Source organism: Artibeus jamaicensis, unplaced genomic scaffold (assembly GCF_021234435.1).
Source record: "Artibeus jamaicensis isolate MK-2021 breed Jamaican fruit bat unplaced genomic scaffold, CSHL_Jam_final contig_886, whole genome shotgun sequence".
Taxonomy (NCBI): domain Eukaryota; kingdom Metazoa; phylum Chordata; class Mammalia; order Chiroptera; family Phyllostomidae; genus Artibeus; species Artibeus jamaicensis.
Window position 1 is genome coordinate 2,987,501 of NW_026522002.1, and position 15,402 is coordinate 3,002,902.

Below are 15,402 nucleotides of genomic sequence, written 5' to 3' on the forward strand. Positions count from 1 at the left end.
CATAAGGCTTAATTTTACCTAGTTAAGTGCTAAAGGCAAATATTTGGTATATTTAGTTGTCTTGAAAAGTTGCAAAACTGGGTTCTAAATTTCTTATTTTAAGTATGCTTGGAAAAAAGCAACTGAGATGCGGTAGCACCCTAAATAAGTCTTAATAATCAGCCGTCCCCTGTATTGTTGTCACTGTTGTTGTTGGGAAAGTGTTCAGTAATTTGATCCTAAATCTAAATGGATTTTTGCCTAAATGTCACGAAGATGTTGTTACTAGAATTTGAGGCAAATCCCTCATTGTCTATTGTATCACTAATAAGAAAGGACTGAGTAATACAGGTACAGGAGTTTTTATTTTGAAGATTTTAAGCTTTGATTCAACCCTCTGATTAGCAGAGCTCCTGCATATGGTAAAGCTGATTGAAATTTCAATTTGTTAGCATTTTCCCTGTTGGAAAATCTAATAAATAGTAAAAGGACCACAAGACAGGCATACCCAGCATGTGGCCTGAATCATCCATGAACTGGATATCCAGACCATTAGCAGTCAAGAGCCCAGCCAGAGTTTTCCTTTCAAGTAATTGTCTGCATTTTTTTCCCTCTCATTGGTACATAATTTGCATGTGTAGGTTCATGTTTCAGATTTCATATTTAAAGTTATACCATTTTCCACCTCTTACCATTTTTGACATTCATGTTAATGCATTTCAGTATAAGGTTGTACATAAGTAATATAAAGTCACTTTTCTTTGTAAACAAATGCTCCTATTCAGACCGTAATACAAATGAAACAATTTTGAACTCTGAGCCCTGTCTCAGGTTTCTGCCTATTGAGGTGGTCTTGAATGCTGCCTTGACTTAATTTCTTAAATTTTCTTATTTATGTGTAAATGTTTATCTCCATATGTTCTGCAGAACTTGTCCCTAGGAGGCTTTTACTTTGGTGATGACAGTGTTAAATTCCATGTAATATCAGTACTAAGTGGTGGGGATGGACAGGGCAGGCCACCCACAAAAGTGCTCTCCACTGGGAGACCAGACCCACTGCCTAGTGTATGTCTAAACATCCTGGTAACTTATATTTTCCTTTTGTTTCTCCATTTCGCTTAATGATTTTCTATGTATTGTTGCAGACATCTCAACAGTGAGCATGCGCTGGACGATAGAAGTACAGCTCAATGTAGAGTACAAATGCAGGTTGTTCAGCAGTTAGAGCTACAGGTAAACCCAATTTCCTTTTCATATTACCTCAGTGTTCCTCACACTCCAGACTTCTCCAGTATTCTGCATTGAGTTCCTGTGCACTCATTATTGAATGGGAGGTCCAAAACTTGTTGCATGTGATTTGATTTGCTCTTTTGTTCTTTGGGAAGTTCAGCCTGAGTTCAGCGTTCTGAGTTCGATGTGTCTGTGTGCATGCAGCCACCTCTCACCCCTTTCAGTGTCCTGTCTCTCCCTCACTCCCTCTCCTTCTCTGTCCTCCTTTAACTCTCTGCTTATCTGTTGTTAGTTTAAGTCCCCTAAGGTGCTAATATTATTAACCTAGAGTTGGGGAAACAAGCCTAGGAGAGAGAGAGAGAGAGCGCGCTAGCGAAAGTGCACGAGGCTTGGCAAGTGACAAGTGAGCACACAGGCAGGCACATCTTCCAGAGTTAAATTCCAGAGTAAAACAGAAATTGTGTTTCATCCTCGCCTGTCTTTGTCCCCCCCACAGAACGACCGAAAGCTCACTGCACATGTTCTAAACACACACAGAGACATGTATGCATACAAACACACACATATATAAAATCTTGTGCTTGGAAACCCACTGGATCATACTGAGTGTTTTTTATGACTAGAGAAAATAAGCTTCTGCCAGTTTTCCTGTGAATCCCAGTTTTAAGAAACAGGGGCTGGGGGGGGGCATTGTTAATATGGGTTCCACTTCTGGTATACCTTGTGTATGAACTACCATATTTTATCAATAATTCCATTCTTGGTATAACTAATAGAAAGTTAGTTGCTAAAAGTAAAAATTGGGTCAGAAGTGGAGATTATTAAAATGTACAATTGCAAAAACCTGACCTTGCAAACCCCATTTATGCAACTGAGTTCCAAACGCGTTTGAGTGCTTGGTGACTCACTGTGGCTTCTTTTCTGGCTGGTTAGTGCAGGCAAGAGGTTAGCCGACTGGAGGAAATTAAAACAATGTTGTACATTATATTGTTACCAGCCATCAGAAAGGCTGTTTTATATGCAAGACAGCAATGCTGAGATATATGGAGAGCCCTGGGCTAAGTACAGAAGATAATTACATTTGGAATTTTACTGAGTTAAGTCATTTACAGCTTCAAACGGTTGCAGAGAAAAATCAGCCAAAACACACTTAAACTTTTTGTTGTGACTTTTCAGGATACAAAGGACTTTTTAAAATTTACTTATTGTCTTACATGGCATTATAATTTTTAAAGTAAGATTGTCTCAAAAGTTATTTTCTTCAGCTAGTTAATATTTTTCTATTCAGACAATAGATATGAACTTACTAGAACAGCAGAATATTTATACAGGGAAAGGGCACATCATAAAATGCCTAGGTTTTTATGTAAGCTTTTGGAAACATCTTTTAATTTAGCATGTTAATTGGAAAGGAGAAAAGTTGTATGTTTATCTCACAAAGTTCACATATATTGAAGTATAATAGTAAGCTGTTGAGTTGAATCAAGCCTGAATTTACATATGTTGGTGGTGGGATTTATAAAGTTATACAGATTTCTTCATTTGTTTATTTAATTGTAGAATTAAATTCTTAAAGATTACCTAGAGTAAATTATCTACTAAAGTTGCTGTCATGGTTGGCCCAGGTAGGCATTACAGACTGCACATCTGAATATGGGGCCCCTGTTACCCAGGAACTGGGTATGTATCTGTCACTCCTCACTCTCCACAAAGAGCCAGCAGGAGGAAAAAAGGCGGTAAACCATTAATAAGTGAAGTAATTATCTCCTGGGAGCTTTAATGTTTTTTTCCGTAGATATGGCCTGAATAGTGGTACAAACTGATGTGAGGATTCTTTGATCGTTTGGGGATTTCATTTATTTATAGAGTTTCCTTCATCCGTCAGCTGCTAATCAAACTGAAGGTAGACTTTTCAACTTGTGGTAGGAATCTGAGAAGATTATCTGGCCAGAAGTTACTATGTGGTAGATACCTGTGATATTGCAAATAATATTTTTGCTTGAGAATCTGCTTTGATGAAAGAAGGGACAGGGTAATTCTGAAGGGTCTGGTTTTTTTCTAAGCTTGAGAGAATTATTAAGAGGGTTGAAACAGTGCTTGTCAAAAGCAGGGGTTGACGACTGCAGACCGTGGACCAAATCCCATGAGCTAAGAAAGCTTTTTGCATTTTGAATAGTTGGGAGTGGGAATCAAAAGCAAATTAAATTATATGAAATTCAAATTTCAGTGTCCCCATATAAGGGTGTATTGGAACATGGTCACATCCATTTGTTTATAAATTATCTGTGGCTGCTTTGGGGCTACTACAGAAAAGTTGAGTAATTGTGAGATTCCCTGTGCCCTGTAGGGCTGACAGTATTTCCTGCCTGGCTGGCCCTTGCAGAAGAAGTTTGCCAAGCAAAGACAATTTCATCACATTATTAGTGACTTGCTCCCTTATTTTCCTGACTACCTACCTAAAAGTCGACTCTCCTTTTCTTACCTCTCCCTTTGCCTTGGTGTATAAAATTAGGCTAGTTACCACATCGGTCAGGTTTCCTCAACAGCGATTTTACATGACAAGTACCTGCTGATCTCTGGGGTCATGGAAAGCTGGCTGAGGGATATGTTCATTCATTCATCCATTTATCAACTCATGCATTTAGCAGACATTACCTGGGACCTATAATAGCAGGAACCTTGCTGGACCCTCTAAGGAGTACAACAGTGAATAAAACAGATAGGGCTGCCCTCCTGGTTCTTACATTCTAGAGCAAAAACAGACCGTGAGTAACTAATTTGCTGTTAGCACTGTCCATCAGTTGACCAGGGCTAGCCAGCACTAATGGGTTCTGGAAAACACCAGAAACATGTTCAGAAGAGAGTTTCAGTTCTAGGAAGGGACCAAACCAAAACAAGATTTTATCTATTCATTAGTATTCCATCAGATGAAATACACACACAAATGTCAACAGTTTTTAGTATTTAAAGACCCTTAGTCTTGTGTTAGAGTCAAGATAAGCCCTTATCAGGAATTAGAATGAAAGTCCAGGCTGCAGATCTGGCACATTTGGGAGAGTTTGGGGCAAGATACAGTTACACTCACAGCTCCTCTCATCTCAGGCCTCCTGTTCTCTGAAGCTCAGCATTTGCTCTCACAGTTGCCATTTGATTCACCCATTTCTGGAAATGTACTTTTTTAATTGACTGACAGGCATCGTGCCCATAGAACCTGAGATATTGGAGAAATCCGGTCTCTGCCGACAGGTATTCCTGTCTCATTTCACTGGCATTGCCCACCATTCTCTGAGCAGCAGACTAGTGTGTCACCTCATTTAGAGGGGTGCTTTGGACAGGACTGACCAAAGAGCTACTTCTTTTTTCCTTCAAAGAAGGCATTGCCCAGTCCAGGAAATACCAAAGCTTCCAAGTATCTCAAAGTATATTTACTAACTTGAATTTGAAAAATATTTACACCAGTGAGCACTACAGGAAGAAGTGATCAAAGTTTGCCTGACTCCCCAAAGATGAGTGCAGTGTGAGAGTGGGAAGAGACATCTCTCCCTGCCACCGGACTTGACTCACAAGGCCTCTCTCAAGCATTTACAGCACGAGAATTCACATGTGCGCCTATTATAAAAACAAACCCAATAAGCCCAAATTGGACAGTAGAGATCAGCAGAGGGCCTTTATGTCTGCCCTACAGAATCAGTGTGAAAGGATTTCATGGGAGAATTCAGTAGGGCAGTCAGTCAGCACCAGACATGACCAAAGCTCATAAAAGGCACTTGAGTGCTATTCTGTGTCCGTTTTTAGCTGGTGGATTCTAAGCCCTGGAAACCTCAACTCTGATCCAAAAAGAAGGCACTGATATTTCTTACTGTAGTCAGACCTCCCTACAGAACTGAGTAGAATACATATATTTTTTAATCACCATGGATAGCCATAGGGGATAGTGGCTAGAGATGTTTTCATTGTGTTGCCTCCTACTTGGAAAAGCCGGGAGATTCTAATGGTGAGAGTTTAGGCAACCAGGTAGAAGTAAAGGTGATGGATATGGCTCTGACTTAGATCTCTCTAATCACTGTGGTGTGTGAGATGCATCTTTATTGTGAGCACTTTTGTTGGAAGATATCAGAATATGGAATGCATGTTTCTTAGCAGTAGACACCTTATATAGAGCTTGTTAACAGAGAAAGGTTGGTTAACTCAGTTTTCATGTTACACCCTGTGACTCTTCTCACTGCGCAGGAAGAGGGTTCAGAAAAAAACATCTTAGTGAGTATTCAGAGCCTTTTTGAATATTTCTTAATGCATTTCATTATTATTGTACAAAGACAGTTGTAGTATTTTTGACATTTTATCAATGGACTAAATGGAGTAACCCTGGCTATTACCTGCAAGCCCAGCGTTATAAACCCAAGAAGTTGTGTGAGGTCCTTACACTGTATACCTAGGCACATTACAGAAAAACACATGGACACCATAGAAATCATTTGGGTCAAGGATATGGCTTCTTGAGGTCATAGAATGCATTTGAGATTTCTGTTAGATGTTCTCTTTTTACAGATTCTTTCATATGATATGCAGTCGTGATGAGATAGTACTGGAGAGGAAAAAAATTGCCACAATCAATAGGTGAGGTTTATATAGGTCCCTCCCACCCAGACAGAGATGCAGAGACAAAGCCACTAGAAGTGAGTCGAGAATAACGATTGCCCACCACAAATGCCAAGGCCAGGACTGTAAGGAAGCACTTGAACCTTCCTTGATAGTTGAGCACCTACTGTCTACCAGACATGGGCACAGGAATTTAAATTCATATTAATCCACTTACCTGGGTTCACTCAGGTGAGCCACACTTATTAGGACTTCTCACAACAATCAGTCTCTGGATGAGATATCATAAGAGGTATCTCACAGGCCAGAACAGAATTCCATTTTAGAAAAGGAGGAAAACATTCAGTTTAACAGACAACAAGAAAAAAAGTGTTTGAAAGACCCCCATAGAAAGCTGAGACATTCGTGACGTAGGTACATTTTTTCTGGCCACAAATACTGCGTTAGATTGAATCTATTCTGTGACCATGTGACCTTGCTCAGTCACATGAAGATGGGTTTTGCGTGAAAGAAAAAAGGAGCCCCAGAGATTGGGCATTTCCATCACGTCCATGGTTCAGCATGTGTCCAGACAGGGCTCAGGACGGGCTTCCAGAGACCCCTCAACCTACAGAACCTTTAAAGTGAATGTTGAAAGCAGCTAAGGGGAAAGGGAGCCAACCGAAGTGTTGGGGATAATCCCCCTGACTCAGGCAGGGGGTGTGGGTGGAAAAGTGTTTACTATTATTCTTTGGTAGTTTGATTCTATTTAGTCGCTCTTTGTCAAGCGCCTATTAAAAGTACTGGACGAATAAGTCAGGTGGCCTCTTCCTTCCTGGAATGTGCAACCTAGTAGGGAGGGTAAGACTAGAACTTCTCCAAGTGCAGACAGAGTTTCGGGTTGAGCGGGGGAGCATTGTGGAGGACAAGGGAAAGGGGGACTGGCAAAGGCATTCCAGACCACGGAAGCCACTTAAAGTTTAGCCTGATTGTAGACTGAAGGAGAAGGATAGTGGAAAAATTTCTTGTTCTTTTAAAAATTTATCTGTCAGTTCAATAGAAAGTAGGGTGACCAGACATCACAGTTTGCTTGCCTGGGACTATGCTTTCTCAGTTTCGGAACTGGCAGAGTTCTGGGCGAACTGCAGCGAGGTGGTCACCCTGGCAGTCCATTTCAATTCAGTAGAGGGCCGTTGAATGCTTCATGGGCTGCTTGTAGTTATTTCTCAGAGGGCCTTGAAAACCACTTCAGAGGATATTTATTGCACTCCTAACTATATAAGGCACTGTTCTAGGTGCTTCATACCTGCAATTTCATTGAGTCTTACCCTATTTCCTCAATCCTAAGAATCTTTTCTTTTTAAGGAAAAAAACTCACATTTGGAAATCAGTTTTTGTCTCACACTTAATGAGCATGTTTAATGTAATATTTCTTATTGTTCTTTGAAAAGGTATTAGTGAATGGATGGTGATCCTAACAATAATAGGCCTCTTAGAGTCAAAATTATTTTCAGTTACCTCCTTCTTTACAGATCAGGAAGCAAAGGTTTAGAAGGTCTCATTAACTTGTTCAAAGCCAGAGGCGAACAGTGGACAGCACCCAGATTCTAGCCCAGCCTTTCTAACCCACACCTTTTTATGCCAGTGCTGGTTTTCACCAGGGTGGTCCTGGCCCTGTGAGATTCTATGCCTACACCTGAGAATTGCACAGCACTGGTTTTAAAACAGGGGTGTTGGGCTGTTCTCTTTTCTGCCTGGTGAACTCTCCCCTGCAATCCACACAGCAGGGCGAGGCTGGAGCTCAGTAACACTGGGATCACTACACAGTTTCCTAAATCATCTACATCAGCATCCCTAAGCTCTAAGAAAGTGTCAGCAGGGAGAAAGATACACAGGTTTCAGTAGCAGGGGGAGACATTAAGGCTAACACAAATCCATTACTGTAGGGACTTTACATGTGATTATGCTACCATTAGCAGTGCTATTTGTAATCACACCTGCTTCCTGGACTTTCACAAATATATTATCTTAATGTGAGCCCCTTTGTACCTTTCTAACCCCCTCCAAGGCAGTACTCAGGACAGTGACAGTGGGATGACAGCCTCATGGCTGTCTCTGAACAAACTCAGGGAACACTGGGGAAAGAGGGCCTGATAACACTGTAGTGTCGTGTTGCCAAAGCTTTGTGAGGAGAGCCAAGAAAAAGAAGAGTCTCTGGGTTTCTCCCTTCTATGTGTCTCTTTGAAAACAGGCACTTAGTTTTCATAATTTAAAATCCTGCCTAACTCTGGGAGCATTAGAATTCCTAGACTATGACTGAGTATTAGCGTGCGTCTGCTTAAATGTCAAGAGAGTCTTTAATAACAACATGCAAGGAATGTGAAGATGGTGACAGAATACAATCAAAGTGGGGAAGTTCTTCAGTCAGGGTGAAGTGAGCTGTAGGCTGCCTCCACCTGGAAGTTGTAGTAGGTGGTGAAGAAATTGTTTATAAGTTTTCACCGAAGCCGAGTCGGAAAGACATGTGGATGATCAGGATGGCCATAGTTTCGTAAAGTGTTGTGAAAACCACTTTTTAATAAATAATCAGCTTGGTAGAAGAATTTCATTTGTACCCCTTCCAGCCAGTGCTTTTCCCCACCCCACTTTGGCTCTTCTTTTTCTGATCATGTGTTACTCTGTCTCAGTCATTCTGTTTGGATCATTGCTGGATAGAGAACTACTGAGGAATCCCAGACAGCCGCCCTCCGTTCAAGGCATACTCAGCCCATGGAAGAAAGGACTGTCTCCCACACCCACCTCATTAAAATTGGACACTTGGGGTCTTTATTCAAGCTACCTACTCCCACATTCCTCCTTGGAGTGTTGGACTTAGTGAGAACAGTTACCACCCCAGTCAGTTACGTGGAGACTCCTCATTGCACAGGAATAATCAGACTTGCCAATCATAGATGGGGTTCCTGCTACAAAGACATGGGTGTCCCATCCTCTTGTGGAGCTTGTGTCAGAGCTCAGGGTGGAAGCAGGAGAGAGGCACGTCTGTTCCCAGTTAGTGACTCGGGTATGCCCTACGATCACATCAATGTAGGGAAGTCAGACCAAGCCTCATATAACCAGAACTCCATTGTATTTTTTGCCCATTCTCAGTTCCGTGACCTTAGGTAAATTCAGCTGTGGTTCTCAGTTTTCGCAACTATAAAATGTGGGAGTAGGGCTAGAAGACTTAAAATAGCCACCTCAGTCTTGGCTTCTGTGAAATTAAATGAGTTATCTGGCTCCTTCTCACCTGTCCTCAGTAATTTTAGTATTTTTACATACCCCAAGTCCTTCATTTATTTTAGAATTTTTTCTCACAAGTGAAAACCAGTCTGTCTGACAGCATATAAAATGATCATGTTAAGTGAACCCGAATCCATGTTCCCTTTTCTCTGCTAAAAGAATGTATTTAATCTCCTTCGTTTTTATCTTTGAAGATGTTAAATGGAGCTCCTAGCCTTAGGCACTTATCGGTAGGTCTGGGGCAGTGCACACGTTCTGGTCATTCACAGCCTGGACTGTCTAAAACCCACTTTAAGGCTATGGTTAATAGAAGAAGGAATGGCTTATCTCAGCCAAGGAGGAAAAGGATTTGCTAAGCTGAGGGAAAGATACAGTGAGAACTGGAGACATATCTGTAAGAAATGGATTTCTTCTTTCCCATTCTTTAAAGCATTAAAAATCTCTCCCCAATGAGCCCAGCTACACAAACTCCATTGAACCTGTTATGTTGATGCAGATTCCAACATATGCTTAGCCAGGAGAAATCTATATAGACTTCACTGACTTAACTTTCCCTTAAAATTTTTTTAACATCCCTAAGCACTAAGCTCTTTGCTGAGCTTATGTGCAATAATGTCCCTACTCCTCAGAACAGCCCTTCAAAGTTCAGAGATTATTTTACCAGATTCACAGGGACAACTGAAGACTTACAAAGGTTGCTGTGCCCAAAGTTGGGAGCTTTTACCTGTTTCCACACTGCTGTCACACTGCATAACTGGTGAGAAAACTTGCTGACTTAACCCAGCACTCCCGGACATGAGCCACTCTTTTTATGTCCACGCCCATCCTAACCCACTAGGAAGGCCATTGTCTTTGGATCTCACAATGTAAAGAACTTTTTTTAAAATATGCCAACCAAATTTTTAATTGACCTTTGAACTGAATTTTTTATCCTTTTCTTTTCATGGGATTTGGTTTATAACAGAATGCTGGTATATGCTTGCTAATATTAAATGTTTGTATTCTCATAATAATGAAAGGATGCCATGAAAATTAATGGGATGGTGAGCTCATGGAATGATGGTATAAAAGGTAGTAAAGACTCTGAAAGCTTTTTGAAGGGCCAGTGAGTATTATAAATGCAAGACTAAAGAGAGGATGTGGTTTCAGTAGGTGTGAAGGTTTAGCCTTTGCCTAAAAAAACAAAAAGCAAACTCTGCCAGTTTTTTTCCTTTAACTGTTAAAACACTTTGTGTTGGAGCTAGAATTGATGATAAAAATTCAAAGCTCATTTAAGAATATATTACATGCTAGTTTGCACTAATTAAACAAAAACAAAAACTTGGATCTTTGCCTTTTTCTGTTACCTTGCCCATCTTTTATAGGTGGAGTTGAGGTTGAGGCAAAATCAGAAACCTGGATAATTCTCAAAATGGACGATGAAGTCTAACTAATATTCTCATGGAAAAATAAAATGTTCCCTATGGTAGTGACCTCTAGGGCTATGGGTGTGGCTGTGTGTACAAGTCTGGGTATGTGTTTGCAGTCTTTAACTAGTAAAAGGTCAGCCTGTACACATTTCCATGCAATATAGAGGTGATGATTCTTTTTGATGCTGAGAATTTGGATTTTTTTCTACTTTGGTCTTTGTAATTACTATATCAACAATGTTTACCCCCAAATTAAGTCACAGTTAATATTCATCAGACTCTTCAGTAATTATCACCTCTCACCCTTTAATTTGTAATGTTCACTCTGACAGACTACTTGTTTCCTACTTCTGCCCCATTATAATTTTAAAACAACATTTTTAAAAAATTAAGAATGTTTTACTTTAAACATCCAAAAATTTAGAACACTCACAAAAAAACCATAACTGTAAAAAAATGTCATCGCTAACATTTTAATTGCTCTAACTGAGCCACTTTGGAAAACTAAATTCCTTAAGCATTATGTTTTTTGTGTTCAAATCTTTTAGTTTGGCTGTTCAATAACTTACTGAAGAACAGAAGATGAATACCATAAAGTGGCTCCTAATATGGTATCATTTTCATTTCCTGTTTGTTGGAAGATAAATGCTAACACTATAGGACTCCCCCTGCCCTGGCCCCTGCCGCTGCCCTGGGAATTTCTTCCTCCCTGAACCACAAGGGAATAAAGAAGAAAAAATGTGATATGGCTGGAGATAGTCATCCAGTTAGGATGCTGAAAACCTTGTCTCTCTGGCCTGTGTACTCATTCCCTTCCTCTGTCACTCCAATTGCTGAAACACTTCCTCCCCTAGAAATACCTTATTTAAAAATATCTTGCTTGGTCATTATTTTGAAATAATTTCAGAGTTACAAAAATAATTCATGTTTGAAAGATTTAAGCTTAGTTATGTGACATAGGAGGAATGAGTTTCTCCTTAATTCTATGTCCCTCCCTCTCATTAACCTCTCATACATTTTCCCACAATTCTAAGCTGTTCTCTTAACTATACCATTATCCTTTGGGTATATACTTCCCACTCCTTTCATAAAAGTACTTATTATACATCCCCCATGCTCAACTGTCTTGAACTTTAGAAAATACTGTATTAAAAAGTCCAGGGCAAGCATAGAGCAAGTAACATCCGATAAAACAGTATTTGGGTCCCTGCCATGTAATCCAAGTAGCAACTCCTGTGCCTTCAGACAGTGTTCTGTAGATGGAGGAGATCTCCATTTTTGTTAACATGAGAGACTAGCACATGGTGTGTACTTACATATTGAGTAAATGAGTAAGCTTATTCTGCATACATTTGAACATGAGAACCTGTAGCCTTGTGTCTGCCCTGCTAATAACATTGCTTGCCAACACTGTCTTAATCTGTGCCTACCTGTTAGGAGAGATGAAGTTAATTTTGCATAAATGTACCCATCTGTCTAGGACTGTTCCCACAACCACAGCAGATGAATTTATGAGTTTTAGCTACGTAGGTCATTTTATTTTGGCTTCTTCATGAACAAGGTTGGTTAATAGGCATGATTCACTTTTTTGTCTTTTAGCTGTCTGTGTTCCATGGGACTCCTTGGTGCCAGCAGGTCTCGATCTGCATAGTTAAAAGCTAAAGTCTCTTCTGTTGAGAAATCTCACACAGACACCTCCAGCTATTGGAGTTTGGCAGTGGTCACATAGATTTCAAAATGATGAAGCAATGAACAATATTGTGTCATGTGTGATGGTGCCATAGCTTAATTTGGAATATGTATCATTTTGGATGTAATGATGTGTAATAGTAACAGCATATTTAAATCTGTATTTGAAGAAATAACAAAGTATTTTTCCATCCTAGCTTGCAAAAGACAAAGAACGCCTGCAAGCCATGATGACCCACCTGCATGTGAAGTCTACAGAACCCAAAGCTGCCCCTCAGCCTGTAAGTACTGAGCTACACCAAAGGGAAGAACCTGACAGCATTTCTTGTCTGCTTCCCCACCCAAAACACAGGAAGGGGGCAGGCCACTCTGGTAGTGTTGACTAGTTAAGGCTAAGCTGAGCTGACTATATCTGGTAAACTTTTATGAATAGGGTATAGTGCTGGGCATTTAAGACAACATGGGGTGATGAGGGCCCAGTCCTGGTTCATGAGGCCCAGAAAGTCAGCTCTTCTTTGGGACAGATGTTGGATGCTACAGTGAGGTACTAAAATATGCTATGAGAACTCACTGGGAGAAAAGAGGAAAAACTTTCTGCATGGTAATGCTGCAGAGAAAAGACAACCAGGCCACAGAGGCAAAGATGATGGCCTCGGGGCCCAGGGAAGCTGAGACTGTGAGCAGGAGGAAAGGAACAAGGGCTCATCCAGTCTGAGTGTGACAGGCAGGGAAACATGCATCAGAGTAGCTCAGATTATGGAGAACATCTAAAGAGACTGAAGTGAACACGACTCCACAATTCAGAAACTAAATGCGGTACACTATAATTGTTTAACTTTAGAGGTCCCCCCTTCCGTTCTTTGTTCCCTTTTATTTGACGTCAAGGAGGGCTCTCCAGAGACAGTTAGTAACAAAGTGGAAGGATGGTGTCCCCAACTGCTGTCTTGGGCCTCCTTCTTTGTTCTACATTGATCTCTTTAATAGTTGTATTTGTCATATACTTACATTTCTAAAAATCTCTAGTACCTTCAACTGATTATTCAAAATAGAGTCGCTTTGCTTCTTGATTTTTAAGATTTGTAAAAATTAAAGGTACACTGCCTTTATTTGATTTTGCATGGAATCACTGTGTGAAAATTAATTGAGCGTTGACAATCTATAGTTAGTACCAGTAATTTTAATCAACATGCAATGATGCAGCATCATGGCAAAGGATTGGTTTATCTGTTTGGACTGATTTTTTCTATAAATAAAGCAAACATACACCCATATATGTATGATTTATGGTGATAGAAATAAAACGGAGTCAGACTATTAACCAGCAAATATGGTAGCCTGCCAGGATGCAGTTGGCAGACAAAATTAATGTCTGAAACAGAACACATTACTGAGATACAGGACATAAAATCATTAAACACTGTGCACATCCATTTTTCCTCGGAAAAAGCCCTTCGTTTCCATGTGTCGTGCAGTAAATAGCTATAGGACTGAGTTTGTAGGCTACCAAAAAGAAAGGGGTAAAACAAGCATAGGCCATTCAGTATGTTGTGGAATCAGTAGTCAGCTGTGCTAGTCTTGGTATTTCTATAAAATCCTCCTTCTTACAGGAATCCTAGAAATACTATGAGCTCAGGATGGTGAGACCCTGAAATGACTGAGTTCACTAGTGGGCATAGTCAACTCTTTAGGGAACTAATCACCTTAAAACTCTGAAAGTGTTCATATGGCCTCTATTTGGAGGGAAATGGTTCCTCCCAGGATGAAGGGTGGGAGTCTTTAAACCTAGCAGCAAGGGAGAGAATGAGATTCTTTTCCACTTCTTCCATGGATTAAAGACAATTATAGAATAATGTTTGGAGTCTAGAAATGGGCCTATTTTGGGTCATGAACTTCTTGCAGGGAGGAGACAGGGTAAAACTGGAGAAAGACTTGCCAAACCGCAGGGGCAGTCAGTGTAAGCCTGCCTGGGCCACAGAAGGACCGTGGGGAATCTCCATGAGGACCAGTGGTGAGTAGCCAGTGAACAGGGAAACCCAGTCCTGGAGTAAATGCACAAGGAAGGAAGGCTTATCTTGATTAGTATTAGAAAAAAAGGTTTTACATTGTTGAAAATTATAACTTTGAAGGGGACCTCCTACTAAATTTATTTTTAACTGCTCTATTGAAAATTCTCTACCACTAGTCAACATTATCTCTTACTAGCTCTGCACAGTATTTCTTTATTAAAAGAAATAGGCATGAATATTTTTGACTGAAAAATTAATAGCTTTTGAATTCATACACAGCAGGTTTTCTTTTGCAAAGAAGTTCAATATCGCCGCACAGCACTTCTATAACCATTTATTTAGAGTCCAAGTCAAACCTTTGACAGCTAGGGCCGAGCTACCAGCCAATATAAAGAACTCCAAGATGTAAACCAACAATGGGCCGTCTGTGTGAGGTTTGCCATTGTCAAATACATAGATTGTTTGGATTAGTTTATGTAAATGTACTGTTGTATTACCCTTTGAAAAATAAAAAGATCACATTTGTGTATGAAAAGTGGTTCCCTTCACAGGCAGCATTATAAATTCCTTATCCTTTAACTTACATGTAAGAAGTAAAAATTGGTGCCTGACAAGCAGATATTGTGTGACACTCTGTTGCTGGAATGAACCTGCCTTCTTTTCACTTACTAGAAAATAGAAAATTTTATTAGATACCATCTTATAAATCAGGAATTATTAAAAATGTATAGGTGAGGCATTGGGAAATTAATTATAAAAGGTAGACATGTAGTGTTTTGCATAAATTTATACTTCTTTGCCCCCAAAAATGGTTAAAGAAAAAAACGGGCAGACACACATAGCAGACTCCTGATTCTTCCAACGTTAGTGATATAGAGCTATCTGGTGATCGAGTCTAATGTGTACAGTATTCTCTTTTGCCTATAATTATTTTACCTTAAATAATAGAATGCATAGTGTTTGTTCAAATGAATATTCTTCTAGAATCTTTGATTTGAAGTCAAGCAGTCATCAGAATTCAGATCTACCAGAGATGGGGACTTTAATGTTACAGCCTCGATAGCGAGTTTGAGGTTTTTTTCTATTTCTATTTAAAAGGAACTTCATGTTTGTTTTTAAATTCTTAATTACTAAGTGATCGAATGCTGAGCTATAAACGTTGCTTTTCGCTCAATGCCATTTGGGTGGTAAGTGTCATTTGTTGTATCTAGTCATCCAACCAATGTCCATTT

General features: G+C 39.9%; 1 protein-coding gene across 17 annotated transcripts in view; it reads left to right on the forward strand.

The window, feature by feature from the left end:
- Positions 1-15,402, forward strand: part of FOXP1 (forkhead box P1) — a 627,082-nt gene that overhangs the window by 583,634 nt on the left and 28,046 nt on the right. For all 17 annotated transcript variants that reach the window (XM_037150321.2, XM_037150320.2, XM_037150319.2 and 14 more), the window contains 2 exons: positions 1,125-1,212; positions 12,362-12,445. In XM_037150321.2, coding sequence (XP_037006216.2) covers positions 1,125-1,212; positions 12,362-12,445 — 172 coding nt within the window. The remainder of the gene's footprint in view (positions 1-1,124; positions 1,213-12,361; positions 12,446-15,402) is intronic.